Genomic DNA, 25,700 nt, shown 5'->3' with positions numbered 1-25,700 from the left:
GCTCAAGAGAAAAGGGAAAAAGGGCCATTGTGAAAATAAAAGTCTTACTTAGTAACTTACCCTACAAATGCTTTAACTGTTCTCCTTCTTTTCTATATCTTTAATAAAAGATTAACAGATGTTTAATGGTGTTTGCCATGGTACAAAGCATATCTGTAAATCAACCCCGAACCTCTTTTAACACTCTTTAATGTTGGACAATTTTAGAGTAATGTTAATACCTTTAACTCTGTGGGCCCACATATTCCATTAAATTAATGCAACGGGGGCCATTGTCTCCCCTTCTCCCACGCCCGCTGAAGGAAGATTTGCATCCACAGAGGGATGTGTAGGGAGTAGTCCATGCACTCCCCTGAGCAGACTGATCGTCCGCAATTACCAGGGCATACAAGCAGAAAGAAAGATTTCTTCTGCCTTATTCTCTGTGCACCCACAAAGACCAGGCACAGTCTGGCCCTAATAAAGGAAGACATTAGCTGACAAAACACACCAACACATAAAGACAGCTGGGGAAATCAGAGCTGCATTTTTATGTTTCTCTGGTTCACTTTAGCTCTATTTCCCAAAAAACATTCCTCAGTATTGAGTGACCTAATGGCCTAGTCAACCTGTTAGCTGAGCTCTGCTACTTTATGCCCATTGCTAGAACCTGGATAAGACAAACTAATACTTGTCTAATTCTCTAAGATTTGCAGTGAATTTTGTCTCAGATAGTCTCCTCTAGCTACATGCATAGAACCTCCATTGACAGAAGATCAGCATAAGCAGAGAGAAGATCGAAGATATCAATCATGCACATCTGAAAGCAACACTTTGACCAAAACCTGATTAAACCAATTTCAATGTCTTTTACACTTAGAGCCACTCAGGGTATGTCTACACTACAGGATTATTCCAATTTTACATAAACCAGTTTTGTAAAACAGATTGTATAATGTCGAGTGCACGCGGTCCACACTAAGCACATTAATTCGCGCGTGTGCGTCCATGGTCGCGAGGCTAGCTCGATTTCTGGAGCATTGCACTGTGGGTAGCTATTCTGTAGCCATCCCATAGTTCCCGCGTCTCCCCCGCCCTTGGAATTCTGGGTTGAGATCCAGTGCTCGTGATGGGGTAAAATCATTGTCAGGGGTGGTTCTGGGTTGTCGTCACTCATCCTCCTTCCTCCAGGAAAACAAGGAACAAAATCATTCGCCCCTTTTCCTGGATTGCCTGGCAGACACAACTAGCACGGCAACATGGACCCATTCAGATTTTTTTTTTTTTTTTTTACTGTCACCGTATGTGACTGGATGCAGCTAACAGAGGCGTTGCTGCAGCACTACAGCAGCACTCATTTGCTTATAGCATGATAGCAAGATGGTTCATGTCGTTCTGTCACGTCTGCTGCCATTGTAAAGTGGCAGTAAGATGACAGTTATCTGTCGTTCTGTACTGCTGCTGCTATCATGGGGTGCCCCTGGCCGAGGTCAGCTGAGGGCGCAAAGGCAAAACTGGATGACTCCCGAGTCAATCCCTCCTTTATGGTTTCTAAAAATAGAGTCAGTTCTGCCTAATATGGGGCAAGTGTACTAGAGAACAGTGTATCAGAGAGCACAGGTGCTCTGTGTCAGATCCCGCAGAAATGATGAGCTGCATGCATTCATGGGGGCTGTCTCTGCAACAACCCCACCCATACTTTCCTCCTCCCCCAACCTTCCTGGGCTACCGTGGCAGTGTCCCCAATTTGTGTCATGAAGTTATAAAAGAATGCAGGACTAAGAAACGTGACTTGTTACTGAGATAAAATGAGGGGAGGCAGCTCCGGGGCTATGAACGTCCAGGCAGAAACTAAGCGGTGTGGGGGGAGGAGCCCAGACATCCCGCTGCTATGATAGTCCACGCAGTACAGAATCTTTTCTTTACACAGGAAAGGGAAGGGGCTGATGGAGCTCAGCCCCAGTTGCTATGAAAGACGGTTACCAGCCGTTCTGTATCATCTCTGGGAATCATTCCTATTTTTACCCAGGCGCCCCCGGCCAGCCTCACCTGAGGCCAGCCAGGAGCACTCATGGGCTGATGACAAGGACAGCTAGCAGTCCTACTGCACCATCTGCCACCGGGGAGGGGAGAAGACCGGATACTGCTCTTCGCTGCCGCAGCATCGCATCTACCATCAGCCTTCAGTAGACATAGGGTGACATTGAAAGAAGTCAAGAAATGATTTCTTTCCCTTTTCTTTCACGTGGGGAGAGAGGGAGTAAATTGTCAAGCTATACTCTGAACCACGCTGGACAACGTGTTTGAACCTACAGGCATTGGGAGCTCAGCCAAGAATGTAAATATTTTTCAGAGACTGCTGTGGACCGTGAGATAGCTGGAGTGCTCAGTACCCCCTCCCTCCCTCCATGAGCATCCATTTGATTCTTTGGGTATGGCTACACTGGCACTTTACAGTGCTGCAACTTTCACGCTCAGGGGTGTGAAAAAACACCCCCCTGAGCACTCCAAGATACAGCGCTGTAAAGCCTCAGTGTAATCAGTGCCGTAGCACTGGGAGCACGGCTCCCAGCACTGCAAGCTACACCCGTAGAGGATGTGGTTTACGTACAGCGCTGGGAGAGCTCTCTCCCAGTGCTGGCGCTCCGACCACACTCACACTTCAAAGTGGGAGCGCTGCTGCGGCAGCGCTTTGAAATGTCAAGTGTAGCCATACCCTTTGGCTTTCCGTTATGCTTGTCACGCAGCACTGTGTAGCCTGGAGATTTTTTTCAAACACTTTGGCATTTCGTCTTCTGTAACGGAGCTCTGATAGAACAGATTTGTCTCCCCATATAGCGATCAGATCCACTATCTCCCGTATGGTCCATGCTGGAGCTCTTTTTGGATTTGGGACTGCATCGCCATCCGTGCTGATCAGAGCTCCACGCGAGGCAAACAGGAAATGAAATTCAAAAGTTCGCGGGGCTTTTCCTGTTTACCTGGCCACTGCATCCGAGTTCAGATTGCTGTTCAGAGCGGTCACAGGTGGTGCACTGTGGGATACCGCCCGGAGGCCAATACCGTCGATTTGTGGCCACACTAACCCTAATCCGATATGGTAATACTGATTTTAGTGCTACGCCTCTCGTTGGGGAGGGAGTACAGAAACCGATTTAAAGAGCCTTTTATATCGATATAAAGGGCCTCGTAGTGTGGACGGGTACAGCGTTAAATCGGTTTAACACTGCTAAAATCGGTTTAAACGCGTAGTGTAGACCAGGTCTCTGTTAAAGGCTTAAAGGAACCATCAGATCACTCTGTCTTACCTCCTGTACATCACCTAGCAGCTGCACACTAAACCCAGCAACCAAAATTAGACCAAAGTATTACAGCCCACAAAAGACTAAATACAGACCGAGAATAGGAGGGACCTATGTGCACTAATGCCAAAGGCGCCTGCAATGGCTAGACTAAGTGAGATACACCCAGATAACCCTGGCCAGTGACCTGCACTCTATGATGCAGAAGAAGGTGAAAAAAAAAAAAATCACTGCCATCTTCAATGTCAAATATTTGACCTTGCTCTCCCATTTCCTAGTATACAAGTGATTTTTATTTCTCTTTTCCAAATATGTCAGATCTGTGATACTGCATCTGTAGTGTCAGGAGACACAGCAGAATATGCGGTGTGCAGCTTTCTAGTTGCAGGAAAATTAGTCGGGGTAGTAGATCTTTATTTCTTTGCTGGTTACTGTTATTGAATGGAGAATAGTAGAAGTGAAAGACCTCTTCACTACTATGGTACTGCACAGGAATGACAATATGTTGTCAGACGCTTGCCTTGTTTCCGAGAGATCTTAATCTCTATTGAAAAAGCTCCCTTTTTCGATTTCCGTATCAGCCCTCTCAGTGTCGATAAACAGAATTACTTAGGCATTATCAGAAACAGTTTTATTTCAATAAAGAGCCAGTGAAAAATAAAGAAGGCTTTATCTCTGAAGCAACCACTGATGAAATTGGAACGTATGAGGATTCTATCAGATACCTCAAACAACAGTGATTTAACGTGGAGACAAAAGCACTGCCCTTCTCCCACTGTCAAAGGAGTTTCCCTCAAACACCTCTTATTCAGCACCAGTACAGGACATAGACTTTCTAAAACTCTATCCACTCAACCACTTTTAAACGTAAAGAGGATAGAACTTAGCAGGATTAATCCTTTCTTCAAGTAAAGGTCCAGAATCTGGCCAAGCTCCATAGATTTATTTATTTATTTTTTTCAAGGCCAGAAAGGACCATTAGATCTAGGCTGACCTCCTGTACAACACAGGTCATAGATATGCACTCATTCATCAAGCCCAAAGGGATACAAATGGAGGGGTGGATATAAGAAGCTTTCTCCATTGCACACTTGTGGTGGGGGTCACCAGAATCCTCTGGGCAGTGGTGCTCAAACTGTGGGTTGGGACTGCTAAAATGGGGTTTCCAGGGCTGGCATTAGACTTGCTTGAACCAGGGCTGAAGCCAAAGCCAAAGCACTCCCCGGACCTGAGGCTGAAGGCGAGGCTTGGGCTCTGGCTCAAGCTTCAGTTCTCCCTCCTGGCATTGTGTAATAATTTTTGTTATCAGAAGGGGACTGCAGTGCAATGAAGCTTGAGAACAGCTGCTCTGGGGGGAAATCACAATTCTCGCTTGCACCTTCTTGGTTCCAGTTATCTGAAGGAGGTGGAGCTCATTTATTTGCCTGGTGGGGAGGGTTTGACAAAGGAGGTTATTCTACTTATGTGAGATTCTTTCCTGGCATTATTTATCTTTAGCAAGGTTGGGTAGCTGTGGAGGCCCTTAGATAGGAGCTTTAGAAATAAAATTGTCTCACCAGAAAAGAGCTAATCATCAGACAGAAACAGCAACAAGGTAAAAACAAATTCCAACATGTACAACTATTACAAGCTTATGCACCGTCAACATGGTGGGAGCCCAGAATCTCCATTAGCATTAGCACTGAAGCATAGACTGCTACCACTTGAACTATGGGGCTAACTACAAAGCCAGCAGCAAGAGAAAGCTATTATCCCAGAGACAAGATGGACTGCTGGTGCTATGTGGTGATCAAAGGGAAGGTCTCGGGGAGCCTACCCAAGCTCTCCCTTCCTAACCTGTCAGGGTGATTAAGCACTGGAATAAATTGCCTAGGGAAGTGGTGGAATCTCCATCATTGGAGATTTTTAAGAGCGCTTAGACAAACACTTATCAGGGATGATTCAGATGATACTTTGTCCTGCCATGAGTACAGAGGACTGGACTAGAAGACCTTCTGAGGTCCCTTCCAGTCTTACGATTCTATCTTGAGGGTTTAGGAGAGCTCCTGTGCTATGTGGTGCCCTAGAAGATGGGATGGGACACTAGGGCCATTGAGCATGGTCAGGAGAAGGCAATTCTGGCATGGCACAGCTGAGCTCTCCCCCTACGCCAGGTGCTACAGCTGCTCTGGTAGCTCCCAGGCGTTCTCTGTACAGCATCTGATGCTGTGGTGGCAGCCTGAGCCTGATTTTTTCAGAAGGGTTGTGTTAGTTGTGTTGGCAAACAACCAATATTTTCCCAAGGAACACAAGGAACACAAAGGAAATGGTAATTTTAACAGCTTATAAAACCATTAACCCTGAATAGAATTTCATGGGACAAAGAAAAGGCAGTTCTCTAGCCCAAGGGATTTCTTCTTGTTGAACTGTATAGACCTGCCACAAACAAAGGATGTGCAAGAGGTTCTGAAAATAAATATATTAATAAATAAAAGAATAATAAATTGTAAGAATGTTTTATAATGAAAAGCCTGAACCAACCTAAATACAGGGATCACTGGCAGTGCTCCTTCAGTTCGGCTGATTTTTTTGTCACGGATGCCACGGAAGTCATGTATTCCTTGATTTTATTTTATTTTATTCCCATGACTTGTTGACATTTTGGCACATGCATATGACGATAAACAGCTGAAGCAATTTATCTGGGAACCTTAGAGAGCTGCCAAATAAAAGTCTGGGCTGCATGAAATGCTAAGTAAACCAATGCTCTGCAACAACTCTATGGGGTTCAAACGAGTATACCAGCGAACCATCAGTGAGAGCTTTAATTTATAGTCTTTTCAATATGACTACCATGTGACTTTCCCTAAAAAGTGCCACATTAAAAAAGACAAGATATAATTACAGGGACAGATGACAATCTGAGTTACACAGGTGTTACTCAGTGGAGTACAGATTTACATCAGTGTAACCAATCAAAATCTGGCACATTATCTTGAATTCATTTTTAGTGTCCCTAATAGTAAGAGACAAAGAACTAGATGGAATCCTGAATTGCAGCACCCTTTCTGATGTTCCAGCCTTGGGTCTCTCCTGAACAGATGCTGCCACATGTGTGGTGGACATATGTCAGCTAGGATCCAGACTGAGACCATGGTCATTTCTCTTATGCTAGAAGACCTAGATTTGAACCTCATTCTCCAAAGTTTGGGGAACTGAATAAGTAACCAAGAACCTCTTTGGAATCTTGTGTCTCTGCATTCAAGTGAAAACAAGCAGGATAGGTAGGGAGGAGGAGGAGTTGGGACTGTGATACTGTGAGGTGCTGAGCACTCACAACTCCAACTGACACCAGTGGAAGCTGTAGCCTGTCCGGGCTCAGAACTCCCAGGGATTCATCTATTTAGCTTTAGTATTCTACTGAAAATTCTTTGGCCAAACTCCCTTTTCTCCAATGCATCACTAAATTCCACCTACGTGTTTATTTTTGATCAACTCCTGTATCAAAGGTATAATCCTGTCTTTGTGGCAAAACCAGGTGTGTTCTCTCACATCACAGTCTGCAAGTGGGTGCAAGCAATATGAAGATATAGCATTTAAAACAACCAACCAACCAACCAACCACGGCTCCTAGAGTGGAGGTTAGACTGCAACTGGAAGAAACTCAGTAGATCAAACCCCAATGCTTAAAAAAGGAAGAAGAAGACATTTAAAAACACTGCCTACCCAGAGCTGATCATCCATTCCGGGTAGGTTCTTTTTAATAAAAGCTCCATAATATGTGGCTATGTTTCGGTGATGAGAATATTTCTTTAGCATGTTAATTTCCTGTTTGATCTCCTCTTCTTCATCCTGGGATAAGAAAAAACAAAACTCAGTGACACCAAAGAACACATTTCACAGATTATTCATTGGTATGATTTCTCTTCATCTTTGCTGCAGTTGCTTAATTGAAGCAGGCCACATCTTTGCCTTCTTCCTACCTCGCCACCTGCACTAATTTTGCTTCTGCCCCTTATTTAGGTCTGTGCTTCACAACGTGGCACATGTTCAATCCTAGTATAAATAGGTGTAATTCCAATTTAAGGCAATGGGACCCATGACTAAGCCTTGGAAGGTTAAGAGTTATGACTACTGACTTTGAAAAAAGTAACTTTTAGGTGAATTTAGTGCTTGTGATAAGTATTGGTTAAGAGGCCTGAACACTGAAGTCTTCTCCTTCTCCTAGGAAAACCACTTTGAGGGTAAAAAAAAAAAAAAAAGCAGTTCAGTTTCCAATCATATTCTGAACTTGGCCTTTCTTCTAAGATGAGTTACCAGCTGTGGTGAGGTGAACTGACCGGCTCGTTTTACACAGGCTACAAAACAGTCATCACATGGTAAGAACTTTAAATCACAGTGAAGTAGTCTTGAGTCAGTCAGCCATAGGACATAAAAAGTTCCAGAGTCTATTACCAGACTGTTGAGCCTCTTGGCCAACAAGGATAGATTATACATCGTTACTGGCAGGCTCAGTTACTATTCACTTATTCATTTTACATGGTTTAGTCTTTCAGAACTCTCTGAAGATAGCTATTTTTGCTCGAGGGTATACCATACATGAGTTGCTCGACACCTCCATCACCTTCACTATAGGTACTTTTCTACCACTGATGCAAATAGCCCACTTGGATTATTCCAGAAAGCAAACCTTGGTACAGAAGTCATCCCATTGTCTTTGCCCCTCAAATCAACTCTCAGGCCAAATCGGACAGTAGCCAAAAAGTATGTTTACAAAAAATTAGAATTTATTCATGTTAAGGAAAGGTTATGCAAACTGAGCTGGGAAGTTCAAAGGTTGAGCTGCAAAACTCTGAGATCACTCTGCTGTGCTTAAGTATTGTAGAGCATGTCGGATTTGATATTTAAATGTGTAATTATCAAAAGCATGTACACTCAGTGATTGAGTTAGATAGGCACTAGGAAGATCTAGTCCATCTAGACAATTTCAGAATATTCTCCTGAGGACAAATTCAGTCCTGGTGGAACTCCTTTGACCACCATGGAGTTGGGCTAACTTACATGTGGGTTCAATTTGGCCTGCAAAACATCAAGAGTTGAATTAGTCTTTTGGTAGAAGAATTATGAGGATACATATTTTGGGGTTCTATTTCTTTTGCTTGTTTGCTTTGTTTACCCTGGACTTGATCTGAGGAAGCCTAATTTTATTTTATGTTGAGTCTAGGATTCTAGTATGTTGAAATCCCAGTGTCTGTAGAACAGAAAACAGCAGTTAACACCTTCTTGTTAATTAGCTTTATTCTAAACAGCCCTGAATAAATGTTGCCTCCTTCCTCCTCTATTACCACTCCATCTGTTTTGTTCTGACTTCAGTTTTATAAGCTAGCAAATAAAGAGACACCCTGGTGATCAGCTAATCTGCAAACATGAGCTCTTTCTAAACAACTGTATTTTCTGACCAGATGTCTCCCAACACATGGCGAGAAGCACTGATTTCTTTCTTTACTATAGTGACTAAATTATCATAGTCTTTAAGAAGGGATTCAGAGAAGAGCTGCAAAAATGATTAAAGGACTGGAGAAACTGATACAAGGAAAGATTTAAATGAGCTAATTAGGTACAGCTTGAGTAAATAACAACCAGTTTTATTGTCTACAAGGATCTGAAGATTGTAAACACCAAAGGTGGTTAGGAATTGGCATAAAGGGTTATGAGTAAGGACATGTCTATACATACAGTGCTGCAGCCGATGGTGGGCAAACTACAGCCCAGGGGCCACATCAAGCCCTTCAGACGTTTTAATCCAGTCCTTGAGCTCCTCCAGGGAGTAGGGTCAGGGGCTTGCTCCTCATGGCTCACGGAAGCAGTGGCACGTCCCCCCTCTGGCTCCTACATGTAGGGACAGTCAGGGGGCTCCGTAAGCTGCCCCTACCCCAAGTGCCACCCCTGCAGCTCCCACTGGCCAGCAAACAGGGCCAATGGGAGCTGTAGGGGCAGCGCCTGCGGATGGAGCAGTGCGCAGAGCCGTCTGGCTGTGCCTCCGCCTAGGAGCCAGAGAAGGGACATGCCTCTGCTTCCAGGAACTGCTTAAGGTAAGCGACACCCAGAGCCAGCACTCCTGACTCCCTCCCACACCCCAAACACCTGCCCCAGCCCTAATCCCTCTTCTGCCCTCCAAACCCCTCAGTCCCACCATCCTGCACCCCAGAGCCCGCACCCACAGCCAGAGCCCTTACCCCCCACACCTTCACTCCTACCCCAGCCCAGAGACCCCTCCAGCACTCTGTACTCCTCATTTCTGGCCCCACCTCAGAGCCCGTACCCCCAGTGGGAGCTCTCACTCCCTCCCGCACCCCAACCCTCATTTTCGTGAGCATTGATGGCCCACAATACAATTTCCATACCCAGATGTGGCCCTCAGGCCAAAAAGTTTTCCCACCCCTGCTCTATGCTAATGGGAGAGAGCTCTCTCCAGTCGGCATAATAAAACCACCTCCACGAGTGGCAGAAGATACGTCAGTGGGAGAAGCTCTCCCATCGACATAGTGCTGTGCACACTGGCGCTTATGTCGGTGTAACGTGTATCACTCAGTGGGGTGGTATATTCACACCCCTGAGTGACACCAGTTATACTGACCTAATATTATACTTATTACAGGGTGACCTAAAAGCCATCTCTTCTCCTGTTGTTCTACTGTACTGCCAGAAACTTTTGCTTGGTCTTACTTGTCCAGCATAACAGTGGAATCTGCTGGCAATTTAACAAGCGCACAGACTGTTACCTGGGGTTTTTAGAACTCCCAGCAGGGGCAACTTACCTATTTTGCTCCAGGTGGTGTAAGGAATAAATTAACCGGAACATAGCACTTCCGTTTGATAAGATTTATGCAAGTAAGCGTGCTTTATTTAAAACTGCAATTCATTAGACTTAAGCACATACAAACGTAAGCAATAGGTTTAGAACATTCCAGATATTTACCTAATATTGGGAACGGCATCCAGTAATTAACAGCAGGTTTGCAGTGGCCAGTTTCTTACCCACCAGGGAGAAAGGGTGGCAGGAAAAACGTTTTTTAAGATGGCTTTTGAGGACTGCTTTAAAGTACACTTTATTAGCTAATTTTTTATAACTAACATTTACAAAATACATAGGTTATAATGATCTCTACTATATTATTACTTTTTTTAACTTTTAATATGAAAGGAGTTTAGACTTAAGGTTTTTTAACCACCAAGGTTTTTAGTTTTAATTGTTTACTTGTTTGTTTTTTCCTCCCATTCTGATTAACAGAAACTGGAGCTAGTTTTAACCTTGCTTTTGAAAGCTTAGTTTTAAATTAACCCTTAACTATGTGGTGTTTTATTACTTTAGGGTGGCTGAATGCACATATATGGTTTCAGTTCACTTGATCACATTCTGGGGTATACACACCCCTCAAATCCAGGGCAATAAGACCAACATAGGATGATCTAGGCAACTGTTTTTCCTCCCAAGGAAATTAGATTCCAATATCATCTACCCATTGGCTCCAGCCCCCCTCTGCTCCTAAGCATCCCATCCCAGCTAGAAAGACACCTGCCTGCAGTTTACACAAATTCTTTAAGAGTTCAGAATGGTCTCAGCCTGGGGAGAATGGCTGCTGGGAACAGCAGCTGAGAGGAATCGGACCCTTTTTAAGAGGACATCATATTATTTTAAATATATGACCATCCTAGTTGTCACTCAAAGAGCAGAGTAGTACAGGCAAATCAAGGGTTAGGCACGCCCAAATCCTAAAAGCAGACATGAACCAAAACGTTCAGAAATGGGCACTGAACTAAAAGCAGCCTGGTTTCCAGAGGCTCATTGGCAGTGCTCACTGAAGTCAGCGGGACTTGTAGGCACTCTGGAACCCCTGAAAAATCACAGCACTTTTATTTAGGTGCTCTATTATTAGGGTCTTTTCATTGCAAAGAAGAGGCCCAACACTTGTAGAGGAAGCTGAAAGCAAGGAGGAGCTAGCAGTGTATGACCTGCCAACTGTCTGCAATTACCAGCAAGTGTTCCACAGGCCTTCAGTAATTCACAGGCCACAGGTTTGGAAGCACTCTGCTAATGAAAGTGGAGAGAAAAAGGCAAGAACATTTGGAGCCCAGGTTTTATTTTGGGTCCCTCTTCAGGTTAAAATTATTTTGAATAAAGCTGAAACACAAAGATCAAACGCTGAAGTTCAATGTGGTGTGTCAGAGACTTTCAATGACTGAGATAAACGAAAGTGTGAATTCTGATTAAATCACAAGCAGCGGGACATCAGATAAACCCTTGATGGGGTTTATTTCTAAAAAAAAGAATTACTACGCCAAGATCTGGTGCTACTGTAGCAGCTCAATTCCAAAGTAAAAGCCTCATAAGCCATAGACAATAACAGCAGTCTTTTTTTTCCATGCTTTTATCTCGATCAGTTTTATTACGATAATCTCTGTGAAGTAGGTCATGTTGTATGCGCACGGGCCAGTTCCTTAAAAATTAATCTTAGTCCATAATTCAGAGATCGAAACTACACACACAGATCAAAAGCAGTAATTTAGGGGCAGCTTTCTGCAACCTTGTGTACCATACAATTAGGGGAATGCAGTTAAGGACAACTAAGCACTGTGACCAGGTGCCTGAGGAATTCTACAAAACAAGTTTCACTTTCAGCACTGTCAGTGATGAGAATGATGGAGTAGCTGTTAGCTGATTTATGACACAGGGATTTTCCATTGTGAAGTGCAGATGACTCCTTTTGCATCTGCATTTTTCTTTCTACATCTGGTCAGGTGATACTTGCAATCTCTTGTCATTTGTATATTTCTCCTACTTGCTTTTTCATGGCTGGGGTTGTTTGAGGGTTAGGAGGAGTTATAATAGAGCAGTTAGGAGTGGCAGGGGAAACAAAACAGAGGCCAGGCTGTGGTAGGCTTTATGCTTTTTTGCAGATTTGTTTTTTCAGAATTGCTTAATGTACATTTTTTTTAAAAAAAAAACCTTTGTTTTTAAATAGGGGTAAGTGCAACACAAGAGCTAAATAATTAAATAGCTGAACAGAGTATCCAATCAATGCCAAATATTTGGATTTGGACCTTTAATGTTTTAGGTTTTCACACCCATCAATATAAAAAAAGCAGGAAGTGGAGCACTTGCCATCCTGGCTTTCCTAAAACAGAGTCAAAAGGAAAAGTGATAATTGCTGCTCATTTTTGTTGGCTATGCCCTGCCTACATTATAACTGAAATTATGATACGGTGGATTCAGATTTGAATCCCCCAGATCCAAACCCATCCTTGCGTGGCGATTCAGATCCTAAGCCAGAAGGCTCTTGTTTTCAGATGTGTCCCAAGGGGGCAGGAATCTTGCAAGATCAGTGTGTCTCACTAGATTTTTGCTACTTCCTTCCAAAATCAGTAGCAAGCAGCTGATGAAATTTAGGGTCACTGACTGCCACTCTGACCCAAAGTTAGCTCTAGCCTGGCCTCAAAAGGGAAATTTAGAGTTCAGGCTAAAATCTAATCCAGACCTAAACAACCCTTGTGGGCTCATCATTTACCCAGTTTTGCCACAGAGTGGCCTGGCTATCTTTATTGAACCTCATCTGTCCATTTCCTGTATAATCTGATTTCTGGAAATTCTGAGGTGAACTATACTAGGGCATATTTCTTCCACCTCCTTCTCACCTCACTGACATTTATTTACTCTTTGTTTCCATACATCATTTTCTCTCTAAGGTAAAGCTAAACATGCTTGTGAGGCCTATTGACTACTCTTATCTCTATGTATCCATGTAGTTTTGTACATGTTATATTCCTGAAAACTAATTAAAAAACGTTAATGAAAAAAAATAAAGGTGGGAGGATCTGGATCAAATCCTATATTCTGAAATTTGTAATTTCTGTGATACAGCATGGCCAGAGGGCAGCAGGAGAGGGTTAGAAGGGAGCCTTATTCCCTGTAAGGGGAAGAAAGTTTGCTATAGATTAATTAGAGCACCTGAAGCCAGTCACATGATAAAAAACCCCTGTTTCAATTAGACAGTGTGGGAGTTGGAGCAGAGAACAGTTTGAAGGAGTTGGAGCAGAGAGGAATTGGTGCTGGAGCAGAGAACAGTTTGAAGGGAAGCAGAGGACAGTTTGGAGAAGTGCTGTGGTGAGCTGAGAAGTCCAAGACCCTAGGTAAAGGGGCACCTGGCTTGTACAGAGGGAGGGCAGGAAGCCCCCCACAAGCTGAAGGGCAGGAGAGGGAAGTAGCCCAGGGGAAGAAAGTGTCAGTTCAAGTGATTTACCACTATCCTCAGGGCCCCTGGGCTGGGACCTGGAGTAGAGGGCAGGCCCAGCTCCCTCCCTCCCCACTCTCCTCATCTAGGACACTACTGGGGCAGTTAAGATTCCACTGCAGGGGCAAAAAATGGTGCCCTGAACCCTCCCCAAAGAAGAGAAAGCGCAAGACCCATCAAAATAGTGCTGGCAATTTGCCACATTTCATTTAAAAAGCAAAATCTTGATCTCAAATCTGGTATTGTTTATCCAGGCAGGAACTTTGCAAGGTGTGATTCCTTCTTGAATAAGGCTCTTTCTTACTAAGTAACCTTTTAAAAAATGCATCTGTTTAGGCTTCCAAGAGGCACAAGAATTACACTGCTTCTTCTTCAGTGGCCTTTTGGGAAATGGTTAGAAGTTCTTTCCCATTAATCTTGTTGTTCAATTAATATCTGGGGAAAATTCATTTTCTCAATCTCATGTAAATTCCATGTTTATGTGATCACTGCAAGACATATTTCTCTATAATTATGAAACTGTGTTAATTAGATACATATAGGTACATCATTGCAGCCAGGGTGTGAGTGGCAGCAATGTAGACATACACATCATATAGTTGGTTAGATTCACTGCAGGACTGGGGTGAATCTAACCAACTATATTATGTAGTCAATGACTTATGCATATGAGTAACTTTATGTACATGAATGGTATCACGGACTACAATGGAACTATTCACATGAATAAAGTTTCTCACAAACATCAGTCTCAGTAGGATTGGGGCCTTAGATTATGTTTATCGTTAGCACTAAACAGCTGTATAACAAAGCTTGTATTCAGGACCTGGCCCTGTTCCCACTGAAGTCCAATGAATTCTGCCATGGACTTCAGTGGGAGCAGGACTAGGCCCTAATACACTTGCTTCTCCCAAACAGAATCCTTTTTTGAGTCATCTCATTGTTTCACATAACCTCCCTCCCACTCCCATTAGTAATTTATGGATATAGAAATAGCCAAAGTAGGATACATTACCCCGGTGACGTCCATAACCTTAATCGCAGCAAGCTGTCCAGTTTTAACGTGACGACCCTATGAAAGAATAAAAGGAATAGTTTAATTTTTATTGAATTATATTACATACTGGCACCAAGAAAATGATTGCAATAGGCTCCAATTCTGTAAAAGTTTACTCACAGGAGTAGTCCCACTGATGTCAACAGGGCTACTTGTGTGAGTAAGGCTTTTCAGGGCTAGGCCTGGGATGAGTAACCTCATGCACAACACAAGTCTGACAGGAATTTGTCACTGTATCACTGTTTAAATAACATTATTAAACAATCTTATTGCTTTGGCAGCATTCCCAACATGACTGATTTTTCTTGAGTACCCTCTGAGCATCCATTGTATGAAACTTTCATTCCACCCACCATGTATTTGATCAGTGAGTGAAGGATTTTTGGTGCTTGTTACATCTTCCCCAAAAACAAGAGCTCTGCTAGCACCACTCAGTCCTGAATTACACTCCCTTCATATTCCTGTACTGAGATAATCATCTTGTTGCAAACTATCCATTATGGATAAATGTCCACTAGAATACAGATTGACACTAATTTCAGTCCATTTCTGTCCTGAGCCAGGGTTTGAACCCAGCCCTAAAGGTATCATGGTAACACAATGAAACAGTTACTACCCTCTGACCCTTCCTTTTTTATATAAATCAGAGACACTGACAACTGTTCAGTCAGGGCCTGATCCTGAGGAAGTGCTGGACATGTGGAACTCAAGCCCCAAAAGAGAACATGATGTCATTTGGTGACTTCCTATCAACTGAGGTTTGAACAGAGCTTCACACACATTTATTTTATCTATAACAACAAAACCAAACGCCCAGACAAAACCATTAAGGATGTAAAAAAAAATTATTCTTTCGCTTTGAATTTTTTCCTTCTACTCTGAAGCAAAAGTTCACCGTGTGACTGGACAGAGGAGTGACTAATATACCTCTGAGACTGCTAAATGAAGTCCTGGAGGTGGAACAAATTAGTAGAGTAGCCTTAATTTGATGTGGACATATTACAAGACTGAAAACATGCTAATCAGCATAGCAGTCAACTTCTGAGGCGTTGAGCCTCCATGAATGAACTATGACAAAAATGAGTCATATATATATACACACACACAAAAATGTCGAACCACTCTAGGGTTTAAATTCTTCGCCAAACCTCAGAGGGAATTTGCCAAGAAAACTTGGTGGATAATGATAGATATTAGCATAGTTACAAGGAACATTTTATTTAAACAAATCCCGGGAAGATAAAATCAAAAATTAGTTTTCAATGCCTTAGTTTAGCAATCTGTAGGAATTTTATAAACAAATTTGTTATTTCACCATGTTCCAGGTCACACTTTGCACTTATTCAAGCTCGAAAAGTGAAAACTGGCTGGCCACTTTCTTTTCTTCTCTACTAGGTTTCACTTTCTGGTTCTCACGTATTAACACAAAACTGTTGTGTTTTGATGCAGGATGTTGCAGGGAGAGCTTTAAATCCAAAAATTCCATTTTCACTGAATTAAAATAAATATCACTAATGAATAATAATAAATAGAATAAACGGGCTTCACGTGTGTAATACTGTCCAGCTCAATTGAGGAAGTAGAAAGAGAAAGACGCAGAGAACCTTGTGTGTATAAATGGAAATGGCATCAGATGCTCATGTCCACCCCCATAATAAAAATAACTAGACAGGTAAATACATGGAGAGGCTAGTTACATAGATAGAACTTGCCAATGGCTGGTTCCACCTACTATTACAGCCCACCACTTAGAGAAAGAGGAAAGCGAAAAATGAAGAAGAAAGTTTAGCAGGCCTCACATGCAAATAGTACCCCAGCTTCATTTTCTGGCCCTGTGCTTTACACATGGATTATATGGCAAGGACTGTCACTCGTGAATTGGACTTTTAGCCACTTGTGATGCTGCAGGATGACACATAGTGACTGAATTGCTTTATTGCTTACGCCGTTGTCTTTCAAGATGGATGATTGCCACTGATCCTTAGATAACAGTTCAGGAATTCTCCTTGGACTTAGGTAATACAGACTGGATTATACACCCAACAAAGTTAATAGGAATCTTCCCACTGATTCAATAGGCTTTGGATCAGACCCATAATGCTGAAGATCCCATGTTTAATCTCCGCTGAGAATTGTGCACCTGGACATTCAACACGAGGGTTTTATTTCACAAACATTTCATATTCTGATTTTTTAAAACACTGTTTTAAATGATACCTACATTTTGGACTCAAATGAACTGACCATGCCCTTTACGGAAAATGTTTAGCTAAATTAAAAGTTCTGACAAACATGTACACACATAAACGCACCCTTGTTATTGGTTTCATTGCCATATGAATTGATATTAATCCTTTATTTTTTGGTAACTGATAAACTGACAAAGAGTTGTAGGAAGAGAATTGTTGGACAGCACTGGACTAGGTAATTTCTTGATGGAAAAATGAGTGTATGCACATGTGTTGGGGGGATGGGACGGGAGACGACAAAACGAAGAACCCAAACTGTTGACTGTGACTGTCTCTTAAAAATAGCAAACCACAAATAAAAGCTGTACAGTCAGAATGTGTCAGCAGATAACGTCACACTGGTTCAAAAACAACCCCCACTAGCAGTGAAACAGAAAAAACTGATGTTTAAAAAGCGAGACTATGAAAAGGCTCATTTTCTTGAGCTTTCTGGACTATGAGGCACAGCCACTGAATGGCTAGTTCATATACAAACTGTTCACTTTTTCGTTACATTCTATAGCACAATCTATTTTTGTACCATAATGAAGTGCTGCATTTTGCTCAGTGCTGATTTCCTTCTCCCCACAAATGAATCACACATTATATCAAAACTGCTCACATCAAATGTTCTCGTTTTCTCTCTCTCTCACGCACAGCAAAGATGCAGAATGTACATAGGAAAGAAAATGAAAAGACAGGGTGCATCTTCTGAGAAAATGCGTAGGCAACAATTTTTACGCACTGGTGCCAATAAAGAAGGCTCACCCATTTTCCTAATGATTGTTTGTATCACAGCAGCACCCAGAAGCCCCACTGTACAAACAGAGTGAGAGAGACCCTGCCCTCCTGAGCTTACAAAGAATAGACAGATTGTAGAAGGGGAAATGGAGGCACAGCAAGAAGTGACTTGTACAAGGTCACATAGCAAGTCAGTGACAGAGCCAGAGGAATAATCCAAAGCTCCTGAATCACACTCCTAGTCCCTACCTTATGATTGGATTCTGTCTGAGGCTTAGCTGCAGCTCTCACACAGTGGAATTTGTACATGAGGCTCCAAGCTGGAATTTGACCCTGAGATTTTAATAAAAGACCCCCAACATTCCCCAGTATGATTCAGCAGTTTGGTAACTGTTGACTGTTTTGTCTTTTTAAAAAAATAGTTAGTTATTTTAGAATATCTATTCTTCAGGAACAATACGACATGAGGTCATAGGAGACAGAGCCTTTCCACGCTGAATGAGATACTGCAAGTGGAACAAGTTATTGAAGTAGAATTACAAGGTCACTTCATTGCATATGATCTTATTCAATAGTCATCAAAGGGATAGATCCTGTTCTTTTAAAGTCCATGGGTTTCCGTTGACTTGAATGGGGCAAGATCAAGCCTCAGAGCACCAAACCTGTACCGAGTGCCAACTAGTGAGGAACCACGCATGTTAGAAAAGTCACCAATGGCACCAGGACAGTGTGTGTGTCATGATGCGGTGATGTTTGCACCATGCTGGCACAGCATCAGGACAGCAGAATGTGCCAAGTGGATCCCAGAGCTCAAAACCTTTTAAGAGGCAACCACAAGTAATAATATATTGTTTTACATTGACACACAGTAGAGCCTTTGAGTCTACGGCCTCGCAATTTTACAACCTACTGCCCTAGTTTTGCCAGGCACAGGCAGATCCTACACCCCTATAGGAGCTCTACTGAAGCAAACATTACTGAAAAAACAGCCACCTTTGGGGGAAAAGGGCAGTAAATGGCACAAAACACAGTGCATAAAAAGAGGACAGGAGGGAAGGTGATTCCACCAAGAATATGGGTGGAAAGCCTATCTCTTGTGAAAATACGAGAGGGGTCTGATTTTTTTAATTATTTATTTAGGAAGTTTTCATGGGTTCACAAATCTTAGTCATGAAAATATCAGACAAAACAATAATAACAAGAGCGAGCTTCTGTTTATAGAAACACTGTACAGTAATATAATCATCAGATCTCTCTATTTAAGAGGGTGTTACCATAGTACAGAGTGAACATCTATAGTCTGCCTCCAACATGCTGTTTCTCATGACTATTAAATCGAGAAATCTCTGATTACATGTTTTCTGTGTGTCTATCAAACGTTAATAGGCAAAAATATTGGACAGGTATGGTTTTTTTGGCAGGTGATTTTTTTTTGTCTGAGTATTGAATAAATGGTAACCAAATATCTCAGCATCTATTTGTCCTTTGTCTAGTTTGCTGGGTACATAATTGGTGTGGTGATTTTTCCTTAACAACCACCTCCCGTTTTTTTTGAACCATTACCACAGGGTTCCACAGAGAGCCTTTGACTATAAGAGCTGATCTCATCAAATTCTATGGGCCCAGTTCTCTGGTTTAATTCATCCACTTTGCTCAAAAGTAGACAAACTGTTCAAAAGTGGCCCCTTCTTCCTAGGGGTACTCTCTACTGCCTTAAAGCTGAGGAGGCAACACAGCCGCATCTGACTCCAGCTTAAGCCTCCTGCCCTGGATGTGGGGGAGGGGGGGCATGCCTGGGGCATGGCAGAGTGGAGCTCCAACATACCCAATCCTCCACTGGCATAAAATCACACCAACAGGGTGAATTAGAGGTGCTGGGTGATGCAGGCTCCCTGAGGGCCTCCCACTTCACTGCATCCTCTGTATGTTTAAAACCACAGAACCGTGGGAATTCTAGTAGCTTTGACTTGTGACTTTATCTTGTATTAATTTAAGTTGGTGTTGTATTAAAAAAGCACACTTTGGGGGAATTTGAAACTATGGTTTTATCAGAGTTTTGCACAGGACTAAAATAGCTTCTGGAGACCCTTGACCTTAAGGCTCTGCTGCCAGAGAGAGACATAACATTAGGGAAAACAAATACAGAGGGGATTTTTCTTTAGGAAATATTTTCCTATCAACTATAGCATTTCTCATTCGTATGGTATAAACATGGAGGGAATGGAATGTCTCAGCTGTTGTAGCAGGTTCGTTTTGCTCAGAATATCATGCAGAAATATTATAGCCTTTGTTAGGCATCAATCTTTGCCAATTGTATGAACAAAACTGGGTCATTGGAGAGAATCCTGGAGTCCTGGGGGAACAGCATTACTATTCAGTATTCCAGGACATGTGCTTTGGTGCACAAGCAAGGAAAAACTGGAGCAGACGTGCTGCCAGACTAAGCACTCTCAGCAGCCACCTTTCCTAAGGGAAAGCTGAGATGGTGGTTCTGATTGCATTTTCTTGGGGGAGAAAAAAAAGCCAGGAAGAATGATTGTTAATATGTGTATTAAAATCAACTGACTAAATTCTCGTTGGGTATCAATCTGGAGTAACTCTGCTAATGTCAATGTAGAATTACTTTGGTTTTTACAATGGTGTAATTATCTGCAGCATTTGACCCCATATGTTGCTTATGTTTTATGCTGAAACCATTGTCCAGATATCTGAGGACGGCTGGCCTTTCTCAGGCTCTTAACACCAGCCCGTCCTGCAGATTAAAAAGATCCACTACATTATCTTGTCCTTAGCAGGGTACGGATTTGCCGGTCATTGCCAGATACCAGAGCTCTCTCCTGGGACTTACAGCCACGTAGTTATTGTGGGTTGACTTCGGATATGCGCGAGGTGGCTCTGCAGGCAGCAGAGCGATTTCAGAGAGCGATAAGGCATTTCATTCCACCTAAATTTATTACTTCAATAGGAAGCCAGTTCGCCCACTGGGACTTCTCATTTAACAAGGGGATTTATGCAGCCAGAGAGGCAGATGTATTGCAACAATGCACCAAGAGCATTGTATAAAATGAAAATATTATTGCACCAGTTTAAATGTAGATAGGCAAAGAAGGAGCAGCAGCTGGTTTGATGGCTCCTACGTCCTTTCAGATTTTACACACACAAATTTGCACAAGCCCAAGCTAAAATTATTTCTCGCCCAGGCCCCAAAGCACTAGGGGAAAAAGGAGAGGATGCAGGCAGCCCACATCCTCTCCAGCAAATTGACATAGGAGCATAAGAGTGGAGAGTTTGCAGCACCAGAGGGTGTATTTCATGGTGAGGCATTGACTACACCTACTGAATAAGTATAGGATGGGGCACCCCTCCCAGTGCTCCCCTTAGGCCACCCCAAGGCATTATGGGTGAAGTCCTGGACCCACTGAAGTCCCCTCACCCCGTTGACTTCCTTGGGGTCAGGATGCCACCCAATGCCTCTAGACACTGCTCTTTGGACAGCACCTGTTCGCCCTCCCAAGCATAAGCCATTAGGGAAGCACTGCTGATAAAGTACCCAGATTTTCAGGAAGGGAAAAGAGATATTTATAATATCATTTATTTAGATAGCATAACTCATGAAAACAGATCCTCCAGCTGCCAAATTCACCTTGGCTTGCTCTGCCAGAGTGTCCTCAAACCTACCAACACTAATTAAAGCAAAGGGAGCAACAGCAGGGGATGCAATTACGTCTCATGAAGCGTTCAGTAAAGCAGAGGCAATGGATGGGGGAAGTGTAACACCGACAGACCCCGGTAGTTGGCAAGTGGGATCGAACCTGGGACATCTGGAGCTAAATGCATGAGCCTCTACTGCATGAGCTAGAAGCCACATGGCCCTTAGCTAAGGCTGTAACAGACTTATTAATCTTCAACTGGTCTCGGTGCCACTAGCGGGGACAAAGCACCACACCCAAGAAGTGTGTGGGTTATATAAGCAATCATGAAATTTAAAAAAGTAAATCCATAAACATTGCCTGCTCTTGTAGTTCCAAAATGAATCACTTGGGGTAGCAGCGGGAGCAGCCCCAGCTGTTTTGCCAGGGCGGAAAAATGTTTTCAGAGCTGCCCCTTGCTCCTGCGCAGCAGCTGAGCTGAACAATAAAATAAATAAAATAAAAGGCTGGCCATCAGAGAAGCAACAACAGCTGGCCAATCAGAATGGAGAGGGGGAAAAACAAAACTGTTCAGTGGCACAGCACCTCCTGGAAGAAGGCATCTATAGGCCTCTCTACCACCCAGCTCGTAGTAGTTCTTTGTGGGTCCATTAGCATGTGATCAGCAGGTCCAATTGTGAAAACATAGGTTGTTCTTTGCACTTCCACAGTGTCTTCCACCCAAGACTCTCACAAGGGCTTTATAGACAATCAGCTAAACTTCACAAACAGCCCTGTGAGATAGGCCGGTATTGTCATCACTAGCGACAGACCCAAGGAGCACAAAATATTTAGCTTAACAAACAGAAAAAGGTTAAGGGGTGTGTAGCAGGGTGCTGGTGCAAAAGCACCCAATAACCCCCACTCAGCCAGCTCCAATCAAGGGAAATAGATTGGGGCTGGTAAAACAGACCTGATGCCTGGCCTGGGGATTGACTCCACCTGCGGACCTGACAAGCTAGCAGTTATAAGGGCTGAGAGCCAGAAGAAAAGCCAGCCAGGGAAAGGCCAGTCTCCCAGCTGTGAGCTGACTGCAGGAAAATCGAGAACTAACCCTATAAGCCTTGTGTTTAGCTCAACACAGGTGGTAGGAGAACTGGGTATGTATAAATAAAGCCACGGGTGCTGCATAACTGAAAGCCTCTCTGCACTTTATTGGGACAGCCAGCGGGCTCTGGAAGTGGGGCGTGACAGAGAATCTGGCACAGGGTGTCTTGGTTACAGTCTATAAGGGTCTATACTGGGAACAAACATTTGATAGTGGGCTCTTCAATCTAGCAGACAAAAGGTATAACAAGATCCAGTGACTGGAAGTTGAAGTTAGGCAAACTCAGACCAAAAATAGACGCGCACACATTTGTAACAGTGAGGGTAATTAACCATGGGAACAACTTACCAAGGGCTGTGGTGGGTTCCCAAACACGGACAATTTTAAAATCAAGAATGGATGTTTTTCTTAAAGAGTTGCTTTAGTTCAAACAAATTATCTTGAGTAAGTTCTATGGTCTTTGTTAAGCAGGAAGCCAGATTAGACCATCACTGTGGTCCCTTCTGAGCTCAGAATCAGTGAATCCACCAACGTTATACACACTGCTAAACTGAAAAGCAGTGTGGATATGTGCTTTAACAAGGTCACACAGCAAGTCAGAGGTCAGACTAGTAACAAAACTCAGGCGTCAACTCTCACCCTTGTTCTTTAACCACTGGACCAAAGTTCCTGTAAACATATTTGCCAGTTTAGAGATGGAAAGAGGAACTGGGTGAAGATTAGATGAGATGTAGTCAATAAATGCTCTAGCCCGCAGAGTTGTAAACAAAACATACAAAAAGCAAAATCACTGTTTGCAATGATGAATTATGTTGCCTCTACCCCCAAAGATTTTCACCTTAAGTCAATGAAATGATGAACTCCTTATTCTAAGAGCTGGTTTACACTAGAAAGTTAGGTCGACCCAGCTACATTGCTGTGGGGTATGAAAAATTCACACCAAGAGATGTCATTAGGCTGAACCCAAGCCTCAACATAGACAATGGTAGGTCAACGGAATAATTCTTCCGTCGACCTAACGACCACCTCTCGGAGAGGAGGATTTACTACACCGATGGAAGAACCCCTTCTGTCATTGTAGTGAGTGTCTACAGTACAGCGCTACAGCAGCACAGCTGCAGTGTTTCCAGTGTAGACATTGCATAAGCATATTGTGACCTTATACCCCGTATTATTCATAGAAATATGGTTATGATATGAATATGGTATAACTAAGATATACTTTAGGCAAGATGGGTCTTGTAAGATATCATTGGAAAGGTTATAATTTACTGAATGTGTTTATCAATTTGTATGTATGTATCATTTTTTTATCTGAAGCTGGGAATATCGACCATGTCTCTGTATTTTAAATGTGCTACGTTCGACGAGACCAAACGAGTTTTATGGTGCTCAGTATTTATATAATTATCAATATTGCTAATATAAAGCACTTAGAAAACATGCAGGATACTTTTAGCCAAATTTAGGTATTTTGTTTCATACTACAAGGGTGAAAAGCATATACAGATTAGATAGAACTGTGAAAACTGAAAGCAGCTATGTACAGTATAGGAATAAAGGTATCATCAAATCTTTACTTATTACTAACCCTTATGGTGACAACTAACACTTTCTACAGCATTAGTCAGTAACCACATCCTGTGCAAAGCAATTGCAAACTTAAGTCTTTGCACCTGAAAATTAGAAATATGACTTCAAAGACTGTTAATATTCCAGCAGTGTGTCACAGCTTGTTTTAATAGGGGTTTGTTGTCATGGAAATGCGTAACTGGTCTGGATCTATGCAGGCAATTGTGTAAGATCAGCAAACATGGTCCTTTTGACAGAAGAGGAACAATTTATTTCAGTTCAGACTAGGCCTAAATCCAGCATGAGTAGAAGTGTCTAATTTGTGTCAAGTGCTAAAACTCTTAGCTTGGTACTGTGCACTTCCACATAGAGGTTACAAGTTGGTACCCAGATCTCAACATGAACCAAGAACTTGAGAAAGAACATGTCTCACGGTACTGGAGAAACGGCCACAGGCCAATTCTGGGAAAACCAAGACAAGAATTATTTACTTCCCTTAGAACCAAGGCAGCTGTCCTAGGTTCTGTTTAGCGCTTGACAAAGCCAAAGAGATTTTTGGGTCCCCTGAGTTCAAGAGAAGCTGTGTTCTGATCCCCTGGATCACGTAAGGAGAGCAAGAAAAGGACTGGGCCTACCTTAGACAAGGTTGATGTCAATTGCTGCTGCATCTTCTCTCCAAGGCCCTAATTAAAAGCCAATCGAAAGAATCTCACTGATTTAAGTGGGCTCTGGATTAGGCCTTAAGGCTGACAGAAGAAAGGGGTGAGGTGTTGAAGATTCCTCAAACAAACTGCAAAGACAGATATCCAGAGGGCATCTCATGGGTGATAAGAGGGACAGTCCAAGTCTTCTTTACAGTAGTCTTAGAGAAGTACTGTAGACTGAACCTGAAACGTTTATCCTGGATACAATCCTGGTTTATGCTGTAAAATGCATGTGCATTGCCACTCCTCTTATTATTCCATTTTTTAAAACTCCCAGTATTGTTCCTGTGTATCAAAACTACAAACTTTGCTTCTCCTTTACATTAGCATCAGTATAAGCAAACTTTGACACTATCTTATTTCTGGGAATCTGCCATTTATATAGAATTTCTCTCACGTCCTCCTCCCTCCAGACTCTTCCAGCCAGATACCCAGCAAGTAACCTATTCCCCTCCCTGACCCGGGGAGCGAGCGACAATCTTTGCTCAGGAGAGAGAAAGCAAGGGCTGCTCAGGCAGTTTGTAGGCGGGAAGAACTAGGCAACAGAGTTCCTGAGGCAGATAACTTAGCCTTCAACCTTACAGTAAAGTGAGCTCTGTGCAGGAGCAAGGTCCACCCACATGGAACTCATTGCAGGATTTGTGCCTTGGTCACTTCCCAAGAACAGTGACGTTTCTCACATTCCCTTCCTCCTTGCCTGGACTCTTATAGACTTGTACACTTCAAAGACAGGAGGGACCATCATGATCACCTAGTCTGACCTCCTGAACATTGCAGGACACAGAACCTCACCTTCCCACTCCTGCAGTAGGCCCATAACCTCTGGCTGAGTTATCGAACTCCTCAGATCTCCATTTAAAGATTTCAAGTTATAAAGAATCCACCATTTACTCTAGTTCAAACCTGCAAGTGGCCCATACCCCACACCACAGAGGAAGAGGAAAACCCCCTAGGGTTTCTGCCAATCTGATCACTGTCCCAGAAAGTAACACCCCACAGCTCCTACTCAAATCTCCCTAAAACATCAATAAACTTCTCTTCTCCACCTAAGCATGTTGAATGGTTTTCTCCACTGCTTTGAACCAAGTATCTGACTTGCCTTGTAAGGTCAC

General features: G+C 42.9%; 1 protein-coding gene across 12 annotated transcripts in view; it reads right to left on the bottom strand.

The window, feature by feature from the left end:
- The window catches only part of TNIK (TRAF2 and NCK interacting kinase), a 317,025-nt gene that overhangs the window by 120,210 nt on the left and 171,115 nt on the right, over window positions 1–25,700 (bottom strand). For all 12 annotated transcript variants that reach the window (XM_075068394.1, XM_075068396.1, XM_032783680.2 and 9 more), the window contains exons 3-4: window positions 14,565–14,621; window positions 6,987–7,112 (exon numbers count right to left, since the gene is read on the bottom strand). In XM_075068394.1, coding sequence (XP_074924495.1) covers window positions 6,987–7,112; window positions 14,565–14,621 — 183 coding nt within the window. The remainder of the gene's footprint in view (window positions 1–6,986; window positions 7,113–14,564; window positions 14,622–25,700) is intronic.

This window comes from Chelonoidis abingdonii, chromosome 8 (assembly GCF_003597395.2).
Source record: "Chelonoidis abingdonii isolate Lonesome George chromosome 8, CheloAbing_2.0, whole genome shotgun sequence".
NCBI classification, from domain to species: Eukaryota; Metazoa; Chordata; order Testudines; family Testudinidae; genus Chelonoidis; species Chelonoidis abingdonii.
The sequence above is the reverse complement of the archived record's forward strand: the minus strand, read 5'-3'. Positions and strand labels throughout refer to the sequence as shown.